This window comes from Vulpes lagopus, chromosome 14 (genome assembly GCF_018345385.1).
Source record: "Vulpes lagopus strain Blue_001 chromosome 14, ASM1834538v1, whole genome shotgun sequence".
Lineage (NCBI taxonomy): Eukaryota > Metazoa > Chordata > Mammalia > Carnivora > Canidae > Vulpes > Vulpes lagopus.
In genome coordinates this window covers 13,941,460-13,962,896 of record NC_054837.1, presented here as the reverse complement: position 1 = coordinate 13,962,896, position 21,437 = coordinate 13,941,460, and the positions used below count along the sequence as shown (strand labels likewise).

The following is a 21,437-nucleotide window of genomic DNA, read 5'->3' as shown; positions in this document are numbered from 1 at the left end:
GTGTGGCTGAAAATCTAGTCCACCTGACCTCTGTGAAATGGAATGTAGTTTCTTAGGTAGCTTTTTCCTGATTTGAGTCTTCTCTTTAAAAATCTAAGTTTAAAAAAAAATAATAAAAATAAAAAAAATAAAAATCTAAGTTTCTCTGTGGTTTAATTCTTGGGCATTTCACATATGGCGGCCAAATTTGATTCTCTTGCTTTAAGAAAGTTGTCGTTTAATCGTGTCATTCTGGCTATGGCCTTTTCCTATCATGTGGCTGGTTTCCTACTGACCCTCCCTGGTTGTGTCAGGAAGGAGGAGGGATTTGATTGTTGATGGATGCATGGCCCAAAGAAAGCAGTGGGAGAAATGCTATGTGAAGGCTTGAAAGTAAAAAATAAATGGTAGTTTTAGGGTTGTGAGTCTAAACCTGGCCAACTGTAAGATCACTGTTGTGGATGTTATTCATAACGTTTCCCTGGTTAATAGACCCCAATTGGTGCTGTAGTTTATTGGTGTCAGTTGCTTCCTACCCAGAAGAGTGCTGTGTTACTGCTGTGGAGGGTGAGTGCTTAGCACTATTTACTTAAAACATTCTAGGTTGATAAATTACCAGCACTTCACTTTGGGTAAAGCTCATAAATCCAGCCCCTACAAAAAATAACAAGCTGACAGCACTTAGTCCTGTTTATAAAGTTCATACGCATCTATCTTTGATACAGGCACAAGTATATATCTATGAAATAGCACTGCAGCCTGTAAAAGTAATGGGAGAGCAGAGTCACAAAGCGAGAAGCATTGTACTTCCAGGCTCACTACTCTTCACTCCCTCCCGCTTGAAGGGCACCTCGAGGACAAGGCCTGCAGCGCAGGGGCTTACATACCGTGAAGTCCAGATTTGTGTTCCTTCCTGCTTTTCTCCTCCCTGCAGATCACCTTTCTCACTCCCGCTACCTCTCTTTTCTTGTCTGCGAAATGATCATCTGCGTATTAGCATCCCTCCTCCTCAGTAGGCTGAGATGAGGTGCTGTGGAGCTGTGGTGATGTGTGTGGAGCAGTTTGAACACTTTGGCCAGGTGGAGAGACATGGGCCTCGGTGAACACTTAGGCAGAACCAGGAGCTCTTCTATTTTGGCAGTCTGTTCAGGAAAAATGACAAACCCTAATAAGAAGGCTTTTAAATAGTGTAAGTGCAAAGCCCGAAAGACTTATGTGTTAACAGGTATCAGAAAAGGAAATACTTTAATAGAAAAATAAACAGGAGACTCATCCCCCTGGCCGTGGCTCCTTAGCGATCTGGCAGGTATTGTTACGGGATGCCTGACTGTTCAGAACCTGGGACCACATGATTCCCAGTCAACTTTGGAGAGTCCGAAGTGTCACATGCATCAGGCTGGAGCGGCGCATTCAGTACCGCATTGAACATTCAGTACTGCAGATAGGGTAATTATGCTGCTTGTCAGATACTAGAAAAGTGCAAAGAAACATTCCTTCAGTTTGCAATAGCTTGGACCCAAGCGGCAGACATGCTGTTCCCTCTGGCTGGCATGACCTCGTTTCTTTAGCCCCTTCACCAGAGTACCAACTACTGGCTGGCTCCCAAGACCCAGCCCAAACAGTGTCTCCTCCGTGAAGCCCCTTACCCCAGCTCCTAGCCTGAGCTGTCTTCTCGCAGCACTCTGTTCTGTTAGCATTTACCAGGTCTTGTTTTCATTATCCATTTACCTACCCGTCTTCCCTGTCAGACATGAATGGGGACAGTGTCTTGTCCTGAATTCATTTATCTCTTGTGCTGAGTACAATGACCAGGACGTAGTGGGTGCTCAATAAATGTTTGTCAAATGAGTGATAGCATGGTTAGCTTGATGAGAATTGATGGTGCCCTTTCTGATCTGTCATCCATCATCCATGGAGTGAAACAAGACCGGGAGGCTTTACATGGCACCACTTGAGAATGTAAGGAGAGGAGGCGGAGTTAGAATATATAGCCATCCTTTATTGAGTATTTACTGGGCACTATATTTACTAAAGTATCTAGGCTTTTAAAATATATTAATGAATTTATCCTTAGATCAATCTGCCAAGACAGGGTCTGTTTATCATCCCCATTTCGAAGCACAAGGAAGTTCAATAACTTGCCCAAGGTCACACAGTGACAGCGCTGAGATTCATACTGATGTTAGGTAACTATTGCCTGTCTCTGCCTCTTAGACTGGTTCCTGGAAAGAATTAAGCCCTAATGTACAGAGGCATCCATCTTAGGTAATGATTTAACTTCTCTCCTGTATATCTAGAAGAGATATGGTTATGTTTCATCCTTGGGAAGAAAGGAGAAAACAGCTGTCCAGATAACTTTTTGGTGGCTAACCACTTTCTGCGGTTAAAGTGAGAGAGGCGGAGTTTGTTAACCAAGAACTGGTTTTAGGTGGTAGTTTTGGTCCTTCTGGAAGCACAGCAGTATTCTCTAATCAAACTGAACCACAGCACTTTCATTTTCTACAAGGACCATCTAAGGTTTTTTTTTTTTTTTTAGTTTATTTATTTAAGTAATCTCTACACCCAACGTAGAGCTCAGACTCATGACCCCGAGATCAAGAGTCTCATGCCCCACCAACTGAGCCAGTCAGGCACCTCTATCTAAGCTTTTTTTTGCCTCTAGACCTTTACATTCGCAGTTCCCTGTGCATGGAACACACTACCCTGCTTGCTCCTTCTTCCCCAAGCCCAGTCGTCACTTGGCTCCTCTCTCCCATGATAAGAGTTGGTTTAGATACCATTTCCAACCCCTCTGGGATACAGTCCTTTCTTGGGGGTCTCTACAGCCTCTGAGGGTCCCTGTGTAGCACTCAAAAGTGTTATAGCACTGAAAACCACACCTGGAGTTGATGGTTTTGTGTGTAGGGTGAGGAAGGTGAGTATCTGTTTTTTTTGTTTTGTTTTGTTTTGTTTTGTTTTTTAAGATTTAAGATTTTATTTATTTATTCATGAGAGAAACAGGCAGAGGGAGAAGCAGGCCCCACGCAGGGAGCCCAACATGGGACTCCATCCTGGGTCTTCAGGGTCACACCCTGGGCTGAAGGTTCAGCTAAACCGCTGAACCACCCGGGCTGCCCTGATTATCTGTTTCTGACTGGTTCATGCCCTAGTCCTATTCTGTAAGAGCAGAGACCGTCTCTTTTGTTCTCTATTTATCTCCTGCACCTTGGGTGGTTCTTAGACACAATATGTGTTCACCAAGTATTTATTGAAGGAGTGGTTGCATGGGGGCTTATTTATTTATTTGAGAGAGAGTTTGCCAGCTGGGAGGGGAAGAGGGGAGGGAAAGAGAAAATCCTAAACAAGTGCATGCCCAGCATGGAGCCCGATGTGGGGCTCGATCTCACGACCCTGAGATCAAGACCTAAGCTGAAATCAAGAGTCGGACGTCTGACTGAGCCACCCAGGTGGCCCTAATGAGGGCTAATTTTGCTTAAGTTTTTGAGCCCTGGGTTTTTGGAGCAGGCAGATCTTCTGTTGGATGGCCACTCTTTGTTGTGTCTTGTATGTACCAAGGCAGCCGGGCAGTGTGGGCAACAGAGAGATGACCGATACCATTCTTCCTCTGAGGCACCTACAATCCTGGGAGACATTCAGACATTCATATCATGTCACAGTATCAGCATAATGCAGTGAATCACTGATAGAACCGTAAAGACAGGCATGGTCACAGTCTAGTAAGTCAGCTGACACCAAAGAAGCCCATTCACGGCCCAAGACCTCCCTTCAGAGTGTTACGGGAACCACCTGGAACAACTGTGACCAGTGGTTCTCATTTGTAAAGAAGTAGAAAATCAAATTAGGAGGACTAAGCAAACCTCATACGCTTGGGGAAGGGCATGTTGAAAAGTAGAACCTCATGTAGGTACATAATATGTTAGAGGTTAGATTTAACCCCAAAGAAAAACTTCTTAATTACTTAACAATAAAGTGGTTTTTTTTTTTTAAGATTTTATTTATTCATGAGAGAGAGAGAGAGAGAGAGAGAGGCAGAGACATAGGCAGAGAGAAGCAGACTCCATGGAGGGAGCCTGATGTGGGACTCGATCCCAGGACTCCGGGATCATGCCCTGGGCCGAAGGCAGGCACTAAACCACTGAGCCACCCAGGCGTCCCTAGAGCTTTTTTCTTTTTAAGATTTTATTTATTCATGAAAGACACACAGAGAGAGGCAGAGACACAGGCAGGAGCAGTCTCCATGAAGGGAGCCTGACGTGGGACTCAATCCCAGGACCCTGGGATTACGACCTGAACCAAAGGCAGATGTTCAACCACTGGGCCACCCAGGGGCCCCCAAGCATTTTCTTTTATAAATAGAGCTAATAAGACTTTAAATCAAATGTATTTAGGACATTTCTGCTTGTCCTCTGGCACCTAAACTTATCCTAACACTTAGTTATTCCTCTATTCCCTCTGAAATATGCCTCTCCTTCGGTATGCTATTTCTCCTCTAGTAGAACCACCTGGTGCTCAAGCCAGAAATGCAGGTGTCACTCTTCATTCTTGTTCCTGCAGTCCCTAACAGCATTCAGGAGTCAGCTCTGCGACTGCCTCTTTCCCACTTCTCAGGCTGTCTTGTCTCTTTCCCACTGCCTTCATCAAGGTGGGAGTTGGCCTCTTTTCTGCCTTTCTTGATTCTAGGCTCCTTTCCTCCAACCCATTCTCTGCCTCGTTGATGGAAGCACATTCCAGAATGCTGATCCAATCCCCTAGTTTCTCTTCGCAAGAGTCTTTTTGGACTCCATGGCAAGCCACCTGGCCCCACATGGCGCCACATTCCCACCATGCCCCCTCTTGAGTTCAGGCTGTCTCAGCATTACGAGATGACTTGCATTTCACTGTAGATATCATGATTTTCTTTTTTAGAATTCTGTCTTTCCATCCTTCATTTAACTCTCATTTGTTCTCTAAAGCCTTTTCTGACTTAAATCTTTGCTGGTGTCTTCCACTGGTCCCATGAGTCCACCATTTTGCATTCTCTGTCTGGTGTTGCTGGGCACATAAGATGTGCTCTGTAGTGCTTATTGAAAGAGTGAGAGGTAGCAGAGACTTTAATTCACATTGAGCTGTAAAGAAGCAATATCTGGCTCCTGTAAGAATGGGTTTGGTTTCAGGGCAGGAGAAGAGTATTGAGATACCAGTTTCTTCCAGGAAAAGGTGGTTGGGGAGTGCTGGTGGAGAGCAAGACAAATGAAGCCCTCAGAGAAGGAAAAGAGGCCACTGAGGAACTGAGGGAGTTGCCTACCTTAGATCACCAGGAAAAGACCAATGCCTGATTCAGAAGGCTGCCAAAGAATCTGAGGCTCAGTTTCTTTATTTTTACTTAAAGGGAAGAGTCTACAGTAGGTAATTACTCTGGCTCACATCTGACCTTAGAGTCAAAGTTAAGAATCTAAATAGGGGCATTCTGAATGGGGGTGAGAATTTTTTTCCCTTTCCTCACTTTATTGCAAGCTTCCTGGGAACAAAGACATTGTCTATTAGCTTTCGGGGATTGTTTTGCATTTTAAAAACAAAGAAGTAGAAAGGAATACTGTAAAACTGCATTAATATGATACTGTGCTTGAGAATTTAAACACCCCCAAAGTCAAGAAATTGACTCATCATCGTCTTCGCAGCTTTGGTTGAGATGCACTGCACATCCAGCTTGCCGACGGTGCCTCCATGGCAGAGCCCAGTCCCGCTGTGGCTGTGGCCGTGAGTTATGACAGCCTGGGAATCGATGCTGTGATCTTCCAGGCCCCTGGGTGTTCAACTTCTCCAAGTTAATGTTGGTTCTTTAGCGTTACATTATCTTGTAGAAAGGTAGTCATTTATAATTTATATACTATGTACTGGCTTAAAATAGAGACAAGAGGATAATCAGCATCCCAAAGCTTCTAGTTTTCCAGCATAACATTTCTTCAGTGAAATCTGCCTGTAGGAATTAAAACCTGCCATGAATTTAAAAAAAAACCCTTGTGCTATTGTCAGACTGGAGAAATGGGGGTGCCACCAAACATTTAGTAAACTTGCAGAAGGGGAAGGAGATTTTTTTAAAAAATAAAACTTGTCATTTTATTTAATCTACTCAAAATCATTTCTGAAGACCTCAACCTTTGCAGTGTCCCAGGGGCCTCTCCTCACAGAGAGGAGATGGGGCAGGGCTGGAAGGGCATACAGGAGAAATGGCCTTCCCCAGCGAAGGACAAAAGCCAATTCATATCTCAGCCACTTGTCTGCTGCAGTTTTGGTGCCCTTCCATATAGGTTGCTACTTTGCTCTTTGACTGTAAACACAGAGAAGGGATGGGCTTTCCTGTTGAGTACCTCATAGAGAACACACTGTTCATTCATATATATTAAAAATAGAAGCCCTACTTGAAAAATCCTCTGTAAAATTAGGTTTTAGCAAAAGCCAGATATCAGAAGTCTCACTTTTTCTTCCTTCTTGCTTTTATAACATGTCTCTAAACCCTAAATTTTCTTCCATTCCTTTTCATTATGCACTTTCTGTGTGCCAGGACATTGGGAGAAGATTTCTAATGAGGGCAGGAGAAGGACAGATGCTTCTGCAGTCGAGTGGTCTTGCCCTTCCAGTATGTCTGGTGACTTTGCATTTGAATCCCCAAATTATTCTTACTGTGACCTCCATCTCTATGATGTGTCTTGTGTGCTCACAACTGCACCCAGTGTATATTTGAATGTCCACCAGATACCTTGGGTTGGGGGTGATGTTGGGGGCTGGGAGGGTGAGGGGCAGCCCAGCTACGGGGCTAGTATGGGAACATCCTGGGTGATTTAACTTGGAAGCCACAAGGTGGCAACATTTACTAAGTGGCTGGGCATTTTCTTCTCTTATTAAGATATTGAATGTACTTTTCCATTTTCTCTGATTGAAAAGCTGAGAAAAAGATTTAGCAACCATTGCTTTAGGTCCTTTTGAAAGTGAAGCTGTAGGATAAGCATGCTGCAATATATTGGTGTTTGTTCATCCCCTGGGTTTAGATACAGAGTTTGAAATTGCTCTGTGTGACTGTGGGTAAGTCACCTCTCCTTTGGTTTCAGTTATATATCAGGATGGTGGTTGGGCTGACTGGTTGCTAGTGGCTCTTTTTGTGCGTGATTTATGACTTCAGTTACAACTTCCTCCCCTCTCTTGCTTTTTAAATAAAACTTCCAGTAAAACTTGTCTTTAAAACCAAACCAAATCAAACAAAACCAGTAGCTGTTTATCAAAGGACAGTGTCATGAGTTAAAAAAAAATTAATGACAAAGTCTCAAAGAAATTAATATCCCTAGAAGCTAGCCATCTCCCTGGGTTAACTCAAGAGGCTAAACTCTCCTAAATGAGGATGCTTATTTACCAGCTTTCCTAAATTAGCAGCTTTGGGGATATTAAGATCTGTAAGGAACTGTCCAAGGGAGGTATTGTGTATGCTTTGGAGTGATTAAGCCATTAAGCTCTAATTGGTATTTTCCCACTCATGGTTTGTGTAGAAAGCTTTAAAATTATTTAGGAATTCTGTGCTCATCAGCCATCTTAGTGTCATCCCCACATTTTGGAACCTGAGAGTAGGGAGTGCAGAGAAAAGGTTTTTGTTCAAGCAGATTATGACTTTTGCTCACAATACCCTTCCTGTTGGCTTGTTATATTGCAGATGAAGTGGAAGGGGAAGGACCTCTTCGACTTGGTGTGCCGGACTCTGGGGCTTCGGGAAACTTGGTTCTTTGGACTGCAGTACACGATCAAGGACACCGTGGCCTGGCTGAAAATGGACAAGAAGGTTGGGCTGGAACTTGATGAGACCAGTGAGGCTGGTGTGTGCTCTGGTTTTTCCCTGAGCATGTGCCTAGCTTCTTTGCTTATCTTGGGGTACTATGGATACACAGTAGAGAAGGGGGCAAGTCCTGAAGTAAGTCACGTAGAAAACAGGTCCCAAAGATGCCACAGGCTATCTGTTCCTCACATGCTCTCCTACAAGCAGAACCAACCAAGATGAAACTGTTGCCATCTCTGGCTTCTTTATTCCCTATCACCAGGCTAATTGCTTCTGGCTTTATGCTGTTTAATTTATTGAACCACTATTCAGGCTTTATGAATAAAAATTATTATATTATTATCCTTTTTTTTTTAATAGTTTATGTCTTTGAAAGATTTGCTTGGGACTCATGTTCTTTAGGGAATGTTTTTAAGTCTTTTTCAGAAACACTGTGGCCCAACTCAGTTTAGACATTAACATGATCTAAGGAATAAAGAGTGCCCTGGTCCCTGTGGCAAAGAAAGAATGTCTGTTTTTTTTTTTTTTTTTTTTTCCTTTATAATTCTCTGAGGCTTCTGAGGCTTAGAAGACAAGTTGAGACTCCCAGCAGTTCTAATGTGGCTTAGAAATGGATATTGCCTAAGGGAACTGCCTTCTGCACAGATTCACATATGCACACAAAGGCACACTTACCTACTTACTTGCCTACCTAACCATGAAGACATTTGGGAACAGGGCCATTTGTTTTTGTTAGTAACTCCTAAAAGTCCTCTAGATCTCAAAGTAAGTCAATGTCTAATTCTTACCCAAATGGTACCCTCTGCAATTGATTTTATCATCTGCTGTATGGCATGATAAACAACGAATGCCTCCTGTTTTTTTACAAGTTTGACTCTAAACTCAAGTGTTCAATTTGTGTTTCCATATGTACACAGTAATCTGAATCATGTTGGAATCTCCACTGGTTATAAATTTCATATGGTAATTCCCAATGATCATAAGCATCAGAATGCCACCATGCACCAATGTCCATGAGAGTGTCCTAGATCTGGTTTATTTTGGGTCTCCTGGGCATTGCCACTTGGAATTTGGGCAGAAGCATGAAGAATTATCTATCTAAGACAGCAAAACTTTCCGTATCTTTTTGTGAATCTCAGCAAAGTAAATTTTAAATCATACCTGAGTGTTAGCCAAATGGATATTAGATTGGGGGCATCAGGAGCCATGGAACCTTGCTGCTCAAAGGAAATAAATTATGACACATGTTAATGGAGCCTTGTAGCTTGTCACATGGCATGTTTATGTCCTGAAATGAAATTCATTCTGGAGAGCAGATGGTTCAAGCTTTTCAGTGGGTGGATGAAATTGTTGGAAGATTAAAGGCAGCATGGTTTACTGACTGTGCTCAAGTATTTTGTAGGGCATCTCTAGAGGTTCCTTGAAACAAAGGGTTGCCACCATGGACACATATCATTTCTGTTGTTCAGTTAATGTTTAGAGGATTTTACAAAGATAGGGTTCATCATCTCTAAGCTCCATCTCAATATGGACCTAAATGTTGGGGGTTGGCAGCAAGAAAAAAGAATAAAGGAAGATTCCACTAGTTCAGAAAATTAAAAAACCGTCAGCCCACTGTAAAGGATAGTGCCCAAGACCTCTGAGCTATAAATTTCTAGTTTTTAACTATCTCTGTGGCCTTGAGAACATCTGTGCCTTAATAATCTTAGCTCTACTCCCCTTTGGGGATATTGATTAATTTGGTTCAGAAACGCCATGTGAGGTGAATATTACCTCTTGTTATAGATGGCTTTGTGAATGCTTCATACTGTAAGACCATAACCTTTGGGACATGTGATGAATGTAGAGAGAGAAAAACATTTTTATGCTCTATGTGAAAGGTTCTTTGATGGTGGCCGGGGAGAAACAGATGCCAACATAGCTTGCTCTTCTTTTACTTTTGTAATTGTGCAGGTGCTGGATCATGATGTTTCAAAGGAAGAACCCGTCACCTTTCACTTCCTGGCCAAATTTTATCCTGAGAATGCTGAGGAGGAGCTGGTTCAGGAGATCACGCAACATTTATTCTTCCTGCAGGTACCCCTGTCCATGCTAGCCCCGTTTGTTCTGCAAGAGCTTGCCCACGCATTGCTAGGGCAGCCTGGATGACCCCCTTGGAGTTGGCCACAGATGTCTTCACATTGCAAAAATGGTCTGCCTTTGGGAAGTCAGTCCCTCTGGTTCCATAATGGGAAAAAAACCAAAACCCCTTGGAATAGAACTGCACTCGAGTGATGTGAATTGGTGTCAGACGAGATTGCAAAACTGGTAGTGTAAGGAAGGGGTCTCTGACTTGAAGTCTCCTTGAAGATGGATCCTGTTTTCTTGTCACTGAGTGAAAAGTACCTAATAGGTACAAAGGAAGTCCAAAGAGAGAGTCTTAGAGTAGTTCTTCCAAAAGTTTGAAATCTGGGGTCATTAAGATAGGACTTCAGAACTCCAGTGAGTTGGAGTTTCACTCCACGTGGCTAATTCTACACATGTGGAACTTCAGACATTGTGCTTCGTGCTGCCCATTGCCTTGAAGTGTCATATTCCTCTCCCACTTCTTTGTTAGACTATATAAGCCCCTTGAAGGCAAGGCTCACCGAGTGCATAGTAGGCATTCCATAAGTAACTGCCCAACCCAGTTCAACAAGTGAGGAGCTCTGTAACTGTGGGTTCAAAGACCACTAGTTGGCTGTCACTGGGAGACAGTGAGTAGGAGTTAGTATGAGGATGAAACTCTTGTCAGTTTTGTTTGTGTTCTAACTGCTCAATTAGAGCGCTGCCCCAGTTTCATGATTAGTTGCAGGGACTGGCGCTGGAGCTGCTTGTGTGCCCAAAGGTGCTCACTGTCAGTAAGAGAGCAGATTGCACAGGAGCATTGGTTATTTCCCAGAAATAGATGTATGTTCTGTCACATAGTCCTCGTATAAATAGTCCTCATATAATTAGTTTGAGTCTCAGATTGTTATGTTCAGTAAATATTAAGTTAAATGTAGTAAAACCCCCAAATAATTTGTTTTACAAAAAAAAAAAAAAGTGTGAGTGTGCATATATTTACACACACACACACACACACACACACACACTCAGACTCCCCATCCCTAACATTTTCCTTCAGAGGGAAACCTTTTCAGTTTATCTACTGAAAAATCCACAGTGTGGATTTTTTTCCCTCTTTGAAAAGAAACCAAGGGATTAGAAAGTTGCAGTGCTTTGAATAAAGCCACATAATAGTCTCCTAGGCCCCAGAATGTCCTAGCGTTAACAGAGATGGCTTTCTTGTTAGCATTTAGAAGCAGTACCCATCCTTCATGTGACTTTGACTTAATTTTCCCTCATACTGAAATGGTAGAGTGTTTTCACTTCTGAGCAAGGCAAAATTTACTACTTTTATGAATCTGGTGACTGTTGCCATCTTTGAAAAGAAAGTTGGCTTTCCTGTTATGTTTATTTCAGTGTGCCCCCACTTCGGGAGGCTCTCTTGCCTCTCTGTCTGGAACATCACACGCTTCACCATTCTAAGAAATTAAATGCAATGAGATATGTTAATTCAACATTATGGCTTAAGAATTATATTTCCTGGACCTCACATGTACTTAAGAGTTTAATCGATCAAACTTTATTGCTTCCTTTCTCCTTAGAGCAGGCATTTTGAATGTGATGGTTTTTTTCCTGCAGTCATAACTCAGTGGCCTTGCTGACTTTTGCCTTGTGTTAAGACTTTAAAGTAGACTCCATTTCCTCTAGTGGTGTGTGTGCTCAGCAGGGGCCGAGGCCACAATCACCACCAGAGCTGGTACTCACACTTCCGGAATTCACAGCTTCTGTCTGTCACAGTCCAGATATCAGTCGCTATTTTAACCAGAAAAGTCTTTTTCCTCTTCAGCATTTGATCATGAATAGAAAATATAAGGGTTTCTTTTATGCGTAGTCATCTTACCAATGACTTCTCAGTGACTGAACTCCCAACCTGTCTGCAGCAATAAAAAAATTGTACCCTTTGTAAGAAAATCATTAACAGACTGGTTTGGCAGCCCTCATTAGAACACCCTGCAGCCATCTGCTGTGACCAGCATGTACAGCTCACTTCCTCGCACACAGTGTCATGTCTCCCTTGTTGCCCCTTTTAGGTAAAGAAGCAGATTTTAGATGAAAAGATCTACTGCCCTCCCGAGGCTTCTGTGCTCCTGGCTTCTTACGCCGTCCAGGCTAAGGTAGGCTCAAAGAAGGGAAGTGCCTTCCTCCTTGGCATTAATGTGTGTCACAGGAGCACTTCAGTCTTTTGTTTCTTTGGTTTTTCTAGGCTTCAGAGAGACTTTCCCCAGGAAGGAGACGTTTAAGACTTGTGGGCTGCAGAAACTATTATCACTGTCCCAGATTCTGTATAATCTTGTGAGGATTATGATGAATTGTCTGTGTAATCTCATTATGCACATGTGGTTAATTACAGTCGCCGGACTTTTTATTAACCAGGGAAAATGAATTTATGGTCTCCAGTTTCGGCCAAACTATAGCCTTTAAGTCAGAAAGGCCCAGGTCTTTATCCCAAACTTATCTTCTGACTGGCAGCCCTGTGTGTGGGAACCACACTACTGCCTCCTTCATCCATCCCTGATGAGCATGGTAGGTGTGCTCATGGCTGGGGATGACAGGCCTTTTGGCTGCCCTGAGCCCAGTTGAGCTGTCAGTGAGTCTTTCATAAAGAAATCACTGTGGATTGGGAATGGCGGTGAAGGAGACCACTGCTCTTGTGTTTTGTCCTGTCTTCATAAGGCCAACTACAGGGTCAGTCAGGGGTGCTTCATGTCTCTCAGATACCCCCTGTACTTGGTCCTACTGCTTCCTACCTCCCACTGCAGCATAAGAAAAGGTCCCCAGAATTGGGGCACCTTCATTACTTTTGTGATTTTGCATAATATGTTCCGTTTTTATTTTCCTTTTTCGTTAGAGGTGTTCATAAAGCCATTTCCCTGTGGTGTTATAAAAATTAGTAAGACACTTTGAACTTCTTAGCCCACTTTTTTTGGGTAGCTTAATACAATTTCAGATCAAAGCCAGGAAATGACTGGCCTGTCATTTGGCGGGGGGAGGGAGTCTGTTCATGCTGGTTAGACTAACAGAAGCACCAGAATCAATTCAGCCATTTGATGACTCGTCTAATATTTGCTGAGTATTCACCAGGCCTGAGGAGGGATTGTTAACTCTGTCACAGATACAGACACTAAAACGAGTATCTGCTCTTAGCAATTTGCCCAAGGTCATTTGGACAATCTTGGGTAAAGCTATGGGCAGAATTCATGGCTTTGGGATTGTTTTGTGCCTCCCCTATTCCACTGCCCAGAAAAATGAGTAATTGAAAAAACAGAAAATGGGCCTTGATTCAACTAAAACATATGCTTCCTTTTATGCTTTGATTAAGAATATTAATAACAGGAAAAATGTGTCCTTTCAATCAGTATTGCCCTGACAGTGGTGAAGCAGTCATTGTCACTCTCATCAAATCTGAGCACTTCCTGGCCCAGAACCTAGTTCCTTTTTAGCACGCTTTCTCCCCAGCTGAGAGGAGACCCAAGCTCTCAAGGACACTACTTCTCTTTGAAGGGCTTTAATCTCAAAGGCTACATTTCCTTTGCATGGATTTTGGACCACAAATTCAAAGGCCACCTGTGGAAAAAAATAACTTTTCAGGGAACCAGCAGATGTTTGCTTAAACAGATTTCACTGTAGGAAAGCCCTACTAATTTGGATCCTACTAATTTAGAGATGAAAGTGATTCACAGACAGCATATGTGGTTCATATGGAGGAGGATGTTCTAACTGTTTTTTCCAGTGTAAATTTTCAGGATCTTACAAATAAAGGTAATCTATGGCTTCGAGTTTGCATTTGAGAAACTAAAGATTATTATAATGTGCTTCCAGTTGCTAGGACTGTTGGTTAACATTAAAAAGGTATCTCTGATTACAATATTAAAAAGATCTTACATGACTGTAATGTTTTACAGTTTTACAAAGTGTTGTCACACATGAATATTTCATGTGATACTCAGTCTAGTCTTTTCCATGAGCCACAGCTTGAGACCATTATGCCCGTTTTGCAGATGAGTAATTTAAGGTTCAGAAAGAATTAGTAATTTGTCTAAAGTCGTAATACTTTATATTAATTCTTTTTTTAATGGGATTTATACCCACTTCTTGATGGATGGGATTTAAAGCAGAATGGAACTAGAGAGTAGAGCTGGGATGAGAACCCTAGTGTAGGGGTGGCCTGACTCTTGCCCTTCCTGTGTAGCATGTGAGGGAGGTCTCTGGATAACACGCACTGTCTTTCTCCAAATTCCAGATTCATTTGTAGGGTCACATAAGTCCAAACTTTTCAGGAAACTATACTGGTTTTCTTCCATCATATTCAGTTTGTTTTCTCCCACAATCTTTCTGAAACAGACAAGAACTTTAGAAGTATGGTGTGAAAGGGAATCGGGCTCATTAACACTTGGAATGTAATTATGCACAAATGTATTCATTACAGTATTTCAGCTGTTCGAATGATATAGACACAGCTAATTCCAAAGCATAAAGAAACAATTACCCTCAAAGTATAAATACAAATATTAATCACATGGTTCAGTTGACAAGAACCATATTTCTTGGTTAGAGTTTGAGTTATGTTTGACCGTTTGAATAAAAAATCTGAGCTGGGTTTGGGGGTTTTTTTGTTGCTTGGCTTTTTTGTTGTTTTGTGGTTTGTTTGTTTGTTTGTTTTTTGGTCCAGTCACATGACATACCAAACCATCTTATAATGTTTTAAGCCTCCTGTTGGGTTTTGGTGTTTGAAATGTGTTCTAATTAAAAATGACTTTGGGAGAGAATGGTATGTAATTTACCAGTCTTGTAATACTTACCTATAGACAGACTCTTAGTGTTCAGAGAAACGAATGGTGGGAGAAGAGGCTTAGTGTTTCTTGGTACTCTTTGATGCCAGGCACTTAAAAAGTTGGGGATGCATAAAGTATAGGTGAAGAGTGGCAAGTGTTAAGCCTGGAGAAGTCTATAAGGGTCCTGATCATAAAGGGTCTTAACTTTATTGTGTGGGTGGTGCAGAGCCAGTTATTATAGTTTAGAGATGTTGTGCCCAAGATTATGTATCCGAGAAACCACCAAGGAGCCGACACTGATGCAAACACACAAGGGTTTATTTACAAGCTTGAGCTTGGGTCCAAGTATACCCGACACCCAGCGGAGCAGGGACTTAGACTGGTGGCTCTGTGAAGGACAGATTGGAGTGAGGCAGATTTGGAAGCAGGGAGACCTGTTAGAAGGCTGTGCGGTGGTTATCCTGGCGAGAGGCTTTAAGGATCATACCTCTGGCAGTAGTCAGTTGGATGGGAGGAGACCAGCTTGAAAATATCCAGGAGGTAAAAGTTAAATATAAATGGTACTATACTTTGCACATTCCCTCACCCCTTTTTGGCTTATATTTTTAGATATTGATATTTTTTCCTACTCAACATCAATTTTGAGATGTATCATGTTGTATGTGTAGATGTAGATGATCGTAATTGCTATATGGTGGCCATTGATGAGTAAGCCTAATTTACTGAACCATCCCCCTTTGAAGGGAGAGGTAAGTTTAGTTGCTCCCTTTTTCCTCATATTATAAACAATGCTTACTGAAAATCCTTTTATATGAGTCCTTGTGTACATGTGCAAAAGCTTTCTCCGCTTAAGGTAGATTTCTACAAGCAGAATTGCGGATATATTCCAGAATATAAAGGATTCTTGAGTATATGAGAAAAAGTATATGAGTATAAAGGGCATGCATAACAGGCACTTTATAGAAGAGAACATGAGAATGGTCAGTAAATACAAAAAGATGTTCAACATCACTGGTAGTCAAGAAAAAGAAAAATTAAAGCAACACTAACATACATTTCAAACTCATAAGATTGACAAGGATTAGTAAATAAGAGACAAACGTTGTTTGAGCCCATGTGCTGATGGAAAGGGACTGTGAACTGGCCTGATCCCTATAAAATGATGGATGCAGTAGGAGCCCATCAGGTGAGAGGACACCCCGTCCCCGTGTCCCCAGAATTCCACTTGTAGGTGGCTACTCCAGAGGAACTTCCATACAGTGTGCCTTTTTTACTTAAAACTATTAGAATAGATGATCCACTTCGTTTTTATTTATTTATTTTTAAATTTTTAAAAAAGATTTTATTTATTCACGAGAGACACAGAAAGAGAGGCAGAGACATAGGCAGAGGGAGAGGCAGGCTCCCTGTGAGGAGCCTGATGTGGGACTCCATCCCAGGATCCTGGGATCACAATCTGAGCCAAAGGCAGATGTTCAACCACTGAGCCACCCAGGAGCCCCTGTCCACCTCATTTTTAAACTACCGAACAGTATTTCCTGAAAAAGAGGGACTGTGGATTATTTAAATGTCTCATTATTGGTAGATATGTAGGTTTGTTTTTCTTCTATTGTTTAAACAAATGCAGTGCACATCTTTGAATATGCGTCTTTGGGCACATAGGAACAATCTTTCTCTAGAAAAAATACCAAGAAATGGCATAACTGGGCTGAAGGATAAGAACTTTTAAAATTTAAATAATGCTGAGTGAAAGAAACCAGACATAAAAGGCTGCCTATTGTGTGATTCCACTTATATGAAATGTCCAGAACAGGCAAATCCGTAGAGACAGAAAGTAGATTTAGTGGTTGCCAGGGGCTGGAAGGAGGAGGAAATCAGGACTTCACTGCTAAATGGGTATGGGATTTCTTTTTGGGGTGATGGAAATATTCTGGAATTAGATAGTGGCAGTAGTTGTACAACATTCTGAATATCCTAAAGACTGCTGAATTGTATGTTTACAATGGTGAATTTTGTGTATTTATTGGAATAAAAAACATTAAATGTGTATGGCCAAATTGTCCTCCAAAAGTTTTGTCCTAATTTAACTTTTTTTTTTTTTTTTAAAGATTTTACTTATTTATTCATGAGAGACACGGAGAGAAAGAGAAGCAGAATCATAGGCAGAGGGAGAAGCAGGCTCCCTGTAGGGAGCCTGATGCGGGACTGGATCCCAGGACCCCAGGATCATGACCTGAGCCAAAGGCAGATGCTCAACCACTGAGCCACCCACACATCCTGTTCTAATTTAACTTTTAAGAACAGCATGTGAGAATACCTGTTTTTCTACATCCTCAGCAACAGTGGATGTTAATAGTCTTTCAAAATTTTTGCTAATCTGACAGAAAAAGAATTTTTTCCTGAAGTTTTCGTTTCCTGATTACCATAGGGGCTGAGAATATTTTCACAGATTTACTTGTGATTTGTATTTCTTTCCTCTGTGAATCAAGTGTTTAGAGCTTACCCATTTTTCTACTGTATTGTCTTTTTCTAAATGATTTATAGGAGCTCCATATATTATGGGTGTTAACCTTTTATCTCTTTTTACATGTATCAGATTTGTCAATCTTTTTCTTTTTATGTTTTGAGTGATTTTAGAATGGTTTCACCAACCGTTGTACACATATCCTATATTTTGTTCTGGTATTTTTATGGATTTTCATTTATAGGTTTGAGTCTTTAATCCACCTGGAATTTAGTGGACTGGTATGTGGTAAGAATCTATTTGTTCTATGTATGTATTGATCAAATCTTTGTTTTGTGAAATCCTGTTCAAAGCATTTGGTCTAATTTTCCGTGTATATAGAGGTTGGATAGCATTTCACATCCAGAAAAAGTTTCTATTTAACCTAAGAATTGACTTCAAGAGTCCTTTAAATGGTGAGCTCCTTTCTTTCTTGAGTTTAAATTCAATTGGTTTATATTAGGGTGGATCCAGGTTTTGTGGGGCTTAAAGTTGATAGAACTTAGGGGCTTCTTTTGTGGGGGGGCTTCTTTTTTAAATGCAAGAGTACCAAATTGTGAATATAAAATTAGATTCAAGCCTACCCAGGTGCTGGGGCCTAAAAACCCAAACTTCATTAGCTTTAAAGTAAATTCACTCCAGGCTGTTTTTAGAATGCATGTGTACAGAGAGGGTGAGGGACAGCCATCTCCATCTACGGAGTGGCACGACTTTCTTTTATCTTAACCAACTGCCACCACTTAAAGATTTTCTCCTCCTTTTGTTTTTTAAGGAGACATTTGAGAGCAGACACACACATCAAGGTGGCTTTAATGTTGTAAGTGGAGTTAGTCCAGTGATGAAGTTCCTTAAGCTGCCTCTGCATTGCTCAGATGTGTAACATTTGATCACTTGAAGTAGCTGGGAGCTCAGTATGATAATGTGGGTCATTAATCTCATGAGCCTTTGGAACCTGGATTTACAACTTTAACTTTGCATATCTGCTTACTTCTGCATTTAGAGTTTGGTCAGCACCATTAAGAGGTTTGCAAATGCAACTAACAGCTTGCTTTCGCATCCTACTCCTTCAGAAATCAGAGAGGCAAACAGTGGCCAATGTCATAAATAATGCAGAGGATAATACTGACATTTGCAATAAGCCAAGCACTATGTAAAAATGCTTCTCTAGATCATCTTCATCCTCATCACCCCCTTACCAGGTAGGCACTATTATGACCCTGGCTTTTCAAATAAGAAAGCTGAAGTTGAGAGGGAGGATGTCCCAGGCCTCAGAGGGATACTCCAGACCAGCCCCCCTTCAAAATCCTCTAAGACCAACACTCATGTAACAAATTAGGAAAGAGACTCAGAGGTAATGCAATCAGAGTTTTTGGCCTTTTTTTGGTAAGATTTTTATTTGTTTGACAGAGCACAAGCAGGGGGAGCAACAGGCAGAGGGAGAGGGAGAAGCAGGCTCCCTGCTGAGCGAGGAGCCCAGTGTGGGGCTCAATTCCAGGACCCCGGGATTATGACCTGAGCCGAAGGCAGATGCTTAACTGCTTAACTGCTTAACTGACTGACCATCCAGGCACCACTGAGTTTTTGTCTTTTGATATCAGGTTGTATTGAGTGCTATGTGTCAAACATAGTTTTACAATTTTTATGGGTATTATTTAATCCTCCCAAAGTCCTGTAAAACAAATAGTGTCATTATCCCCCATTTAACAGATGAGAAAACTGAGACACAAAAATTTCTAAGATTACAGCTACTAAGTGGAAGAGCTGGGATTGAGCCTTTAGCAGCCTGCTTCCAGAGCTAGGCCGCTGCCTGTACTCTGCAGCTCCCTCCAAGACAATGCCCTTAAAACTCAGTCCGGTTACTGGCTCATCACATCCTCAGGCCTTTGGGACATCAAGAGATACCAGGTTCCTTCAGGTTTTTTTAAATGAAGACATGCCTAGACAGAGGTACAGAAACTGTGGCATATTTTAAATATTTAAATTTGACAAGTTAATTACTTTAACATTCATAAAATAGCGTGGTACAATTCTGCTATTTGAAAGATAATGATGAGATTCATAGAAAACATTAATTAATTCATAGTGCTTTTTAACAGGGTGGCATGGGAATAAGGCACAATTTAAAGTTGCTAATGAACATTGTTCAATCCCAAGAGACAGGCTTTGATTTTTATATTTAATATGTTTATAGTTGCTTCTAAGAAATACCTTGATTTTGGGGGGGCGCCTGGGTGGCTAAGTCACTTAAGCTTCTGACTCTTGATTTTGGCTCAGGTCATGATCTCCTAGTCATGAGACTGAGCCCTGTGTTGGGCTCATTACTGAGCGGGGAGTTTGTGTAAGATTCTCTCCTCTCCCTCCCTCTGCCCTTCCTCACTGCCCACTTGTTCATGTGCGTGCACGCTCTCTCTCTCTCTCTCTGAAAAAAAAAAGAAAGAAAGAAAAATGCCTTCATTTTTTAATGCCTGGTCAGACTTAAGTGTTCTCGGAAAGAGAGATTTTTTCTTTTTTCTTCTTTTAAAGATTTTATTTATTTATTTGACAGAGAGAGAGTGCACACACAAGCAGGGGAAGTAGCAGAGGGAGAGGGAGAAGCAGGCTCCCCCCTGAGCAAGGAGCCTGATATGGGGCTCAATCCCAAGACCTGGGGATCATGCCCTGAGACAAAGGCGGCAGACACTTAACCGACTGAGCCACTCAGGCATCCCAGGGATATTTTTTCTTAAATCAGAATATGAATTTCCAAGTTATTGTCCCTGAATGGGTACATTAAAATACAGGGCCTATTTCTGGCCCCACTAGTCACTTGCTCTGTAGCTTCAGGGAAATTAGTTAACCTTTTTCTCCGTTTCTTTGTGCAATGGGAATGACAGCATTGGTATCAGATTTCTCCAAAGCTCTTTTCAGAGCCTGAATGAAAGGTATTAAAACTACTGCCTGCGTTATTCCCAGCTCCCAACCTAGCAATTGGCTCCAATTACCATCCACTTAGAAGGATTTGTAGGTAAGACTCTTATCACACGTTGCTAATTACAACTTTCACAGTTGTGTTTTGTTATTTCCTTTCAAAAGCTAATGTTTTGGTAGTGGCTGCTTTCTTTGTGGGTTAGAAAACACAGCTACATTTCCATACAAATGTCACATTCTTATTAGCACATCACCCATCCATCCCTCATGGGATTATACAACTCTGTTCATAGATATAATCAGCTTTGTATTTTCATTCAAGGATAACAAACTAGCAAGGTTGAAATCTTGACTTGTCATTGGAACTGAATTGGAACTGAATTACTCCCCGAGCTGGGAGGGGATAAGATAGAGTCGAGCTCTGTTCAGAAATGGCATTTGTCTCTAGAATCTCAATCACTTGCCCTCCCTTTCTTCTCCTTCCAGTATGGTGACTACGACCCCTCTGTTCACAAACGTGGATTTTTGGCCCAAGAGGAATTGCTTCCAAAAAGGGTAAGAAATCAATCCCCTGTTTGGGGAGACACAGTGGAGATGTGGTCTATGAAAAAGGTAACTGGGGGACTTGAAGGAATATTGGAAGTACCTGGCAAAAACATTTAAATAAATATTTTGTAATCAATCATGAATAAGAAATGTAGAATTTCTGTTAAGAATATTAAAAAGCACTGGTTCATGAAGTTTGTTTACCATTGCCAGAGCTAGCATGGCCTTGAATGTTTGTTTCCTTCAAAGTGGGTGAGCACCGGTGATTCCCAGGAAAGACTGTTGGAGCAGCATGTGTTCAGCTCAGGGAGCTGAGCTGTTTGCAGTGGGGCAGGGAGAACAGAGATGAATTGGGGTGGACATTGTTTTTAATCCTTGGTGGTGTTTTTATTGTCCATTAGCCACAGAAGCAGGCCTTCCCTCCCTTTTGCTGCTCCCCATTTTATAGCTCCACTCATCTGTCATGTGTAATAAAGGCCTGCTTCTCACCTTTCCCTGACTTTCCCTGCTCCTTTGATGGCTTTTGTGCAGGAGGAGGGAGCAGCACATACAGTTTGGCCCAGCCAGCAGACCCAAGATTAGTGAGCACTTCTGACAGAGCTTGGCCAAGCTCCTCCCTCTGGGATGCACAGCCCGAGAAAGAGGGGCTGCAGCTGGGCAAGGGGTGCACTTAGGCCTGAGTAACGGTGCACCCTTCTAAGTTGTGACTCAGATTGAATGGCGCTTGTTTACACACCCACCTCTGCAATGTTACTGGCTCCCTATATGTGGCTTTTTAAAAATAGCTTTGCTGTTTTGTAAAAAT

The 21,437-nt window shown here is 41.8% G+C and overlaps 1 protein-coding gene across 4 annotated transcripts in view; it reads left to right on the top strand.

Annotated features, from left to right (window-relative positions):
- Positions 1 to 21,437, top strand: part of NF2 (neurofibromin 2) — a 73,885-nt gene that overhangs the window by 14,945 nt on the left and 37,503 nt on the right. For all 4 annotated transcript variants that reach the window (XM_041728771.1, XM_041728772.1, XM_041728773.1 and 1 more), the window contains exons 2-5: positions 7,658 to 7,783; positions 9,731 to 9,853; positions 11,935 to 12,018; positions 20,573 to 20,641. In XM_041728771.1, the coding sequence (XP_041584705.1) occupies positions 7,658 to 7,783; positions 9,731 to 9,853; positions 11,935 to 12,018; positions 20,573 to 20,641 (402 nt within the window). The remainder of the gene's footprint in view (positions 1 to 7,657; positions 7,784 to 9,730; positions 9,854 to 11,934; positions 12,019 to 20,572; positions 20,642 to 21,437) is intronic.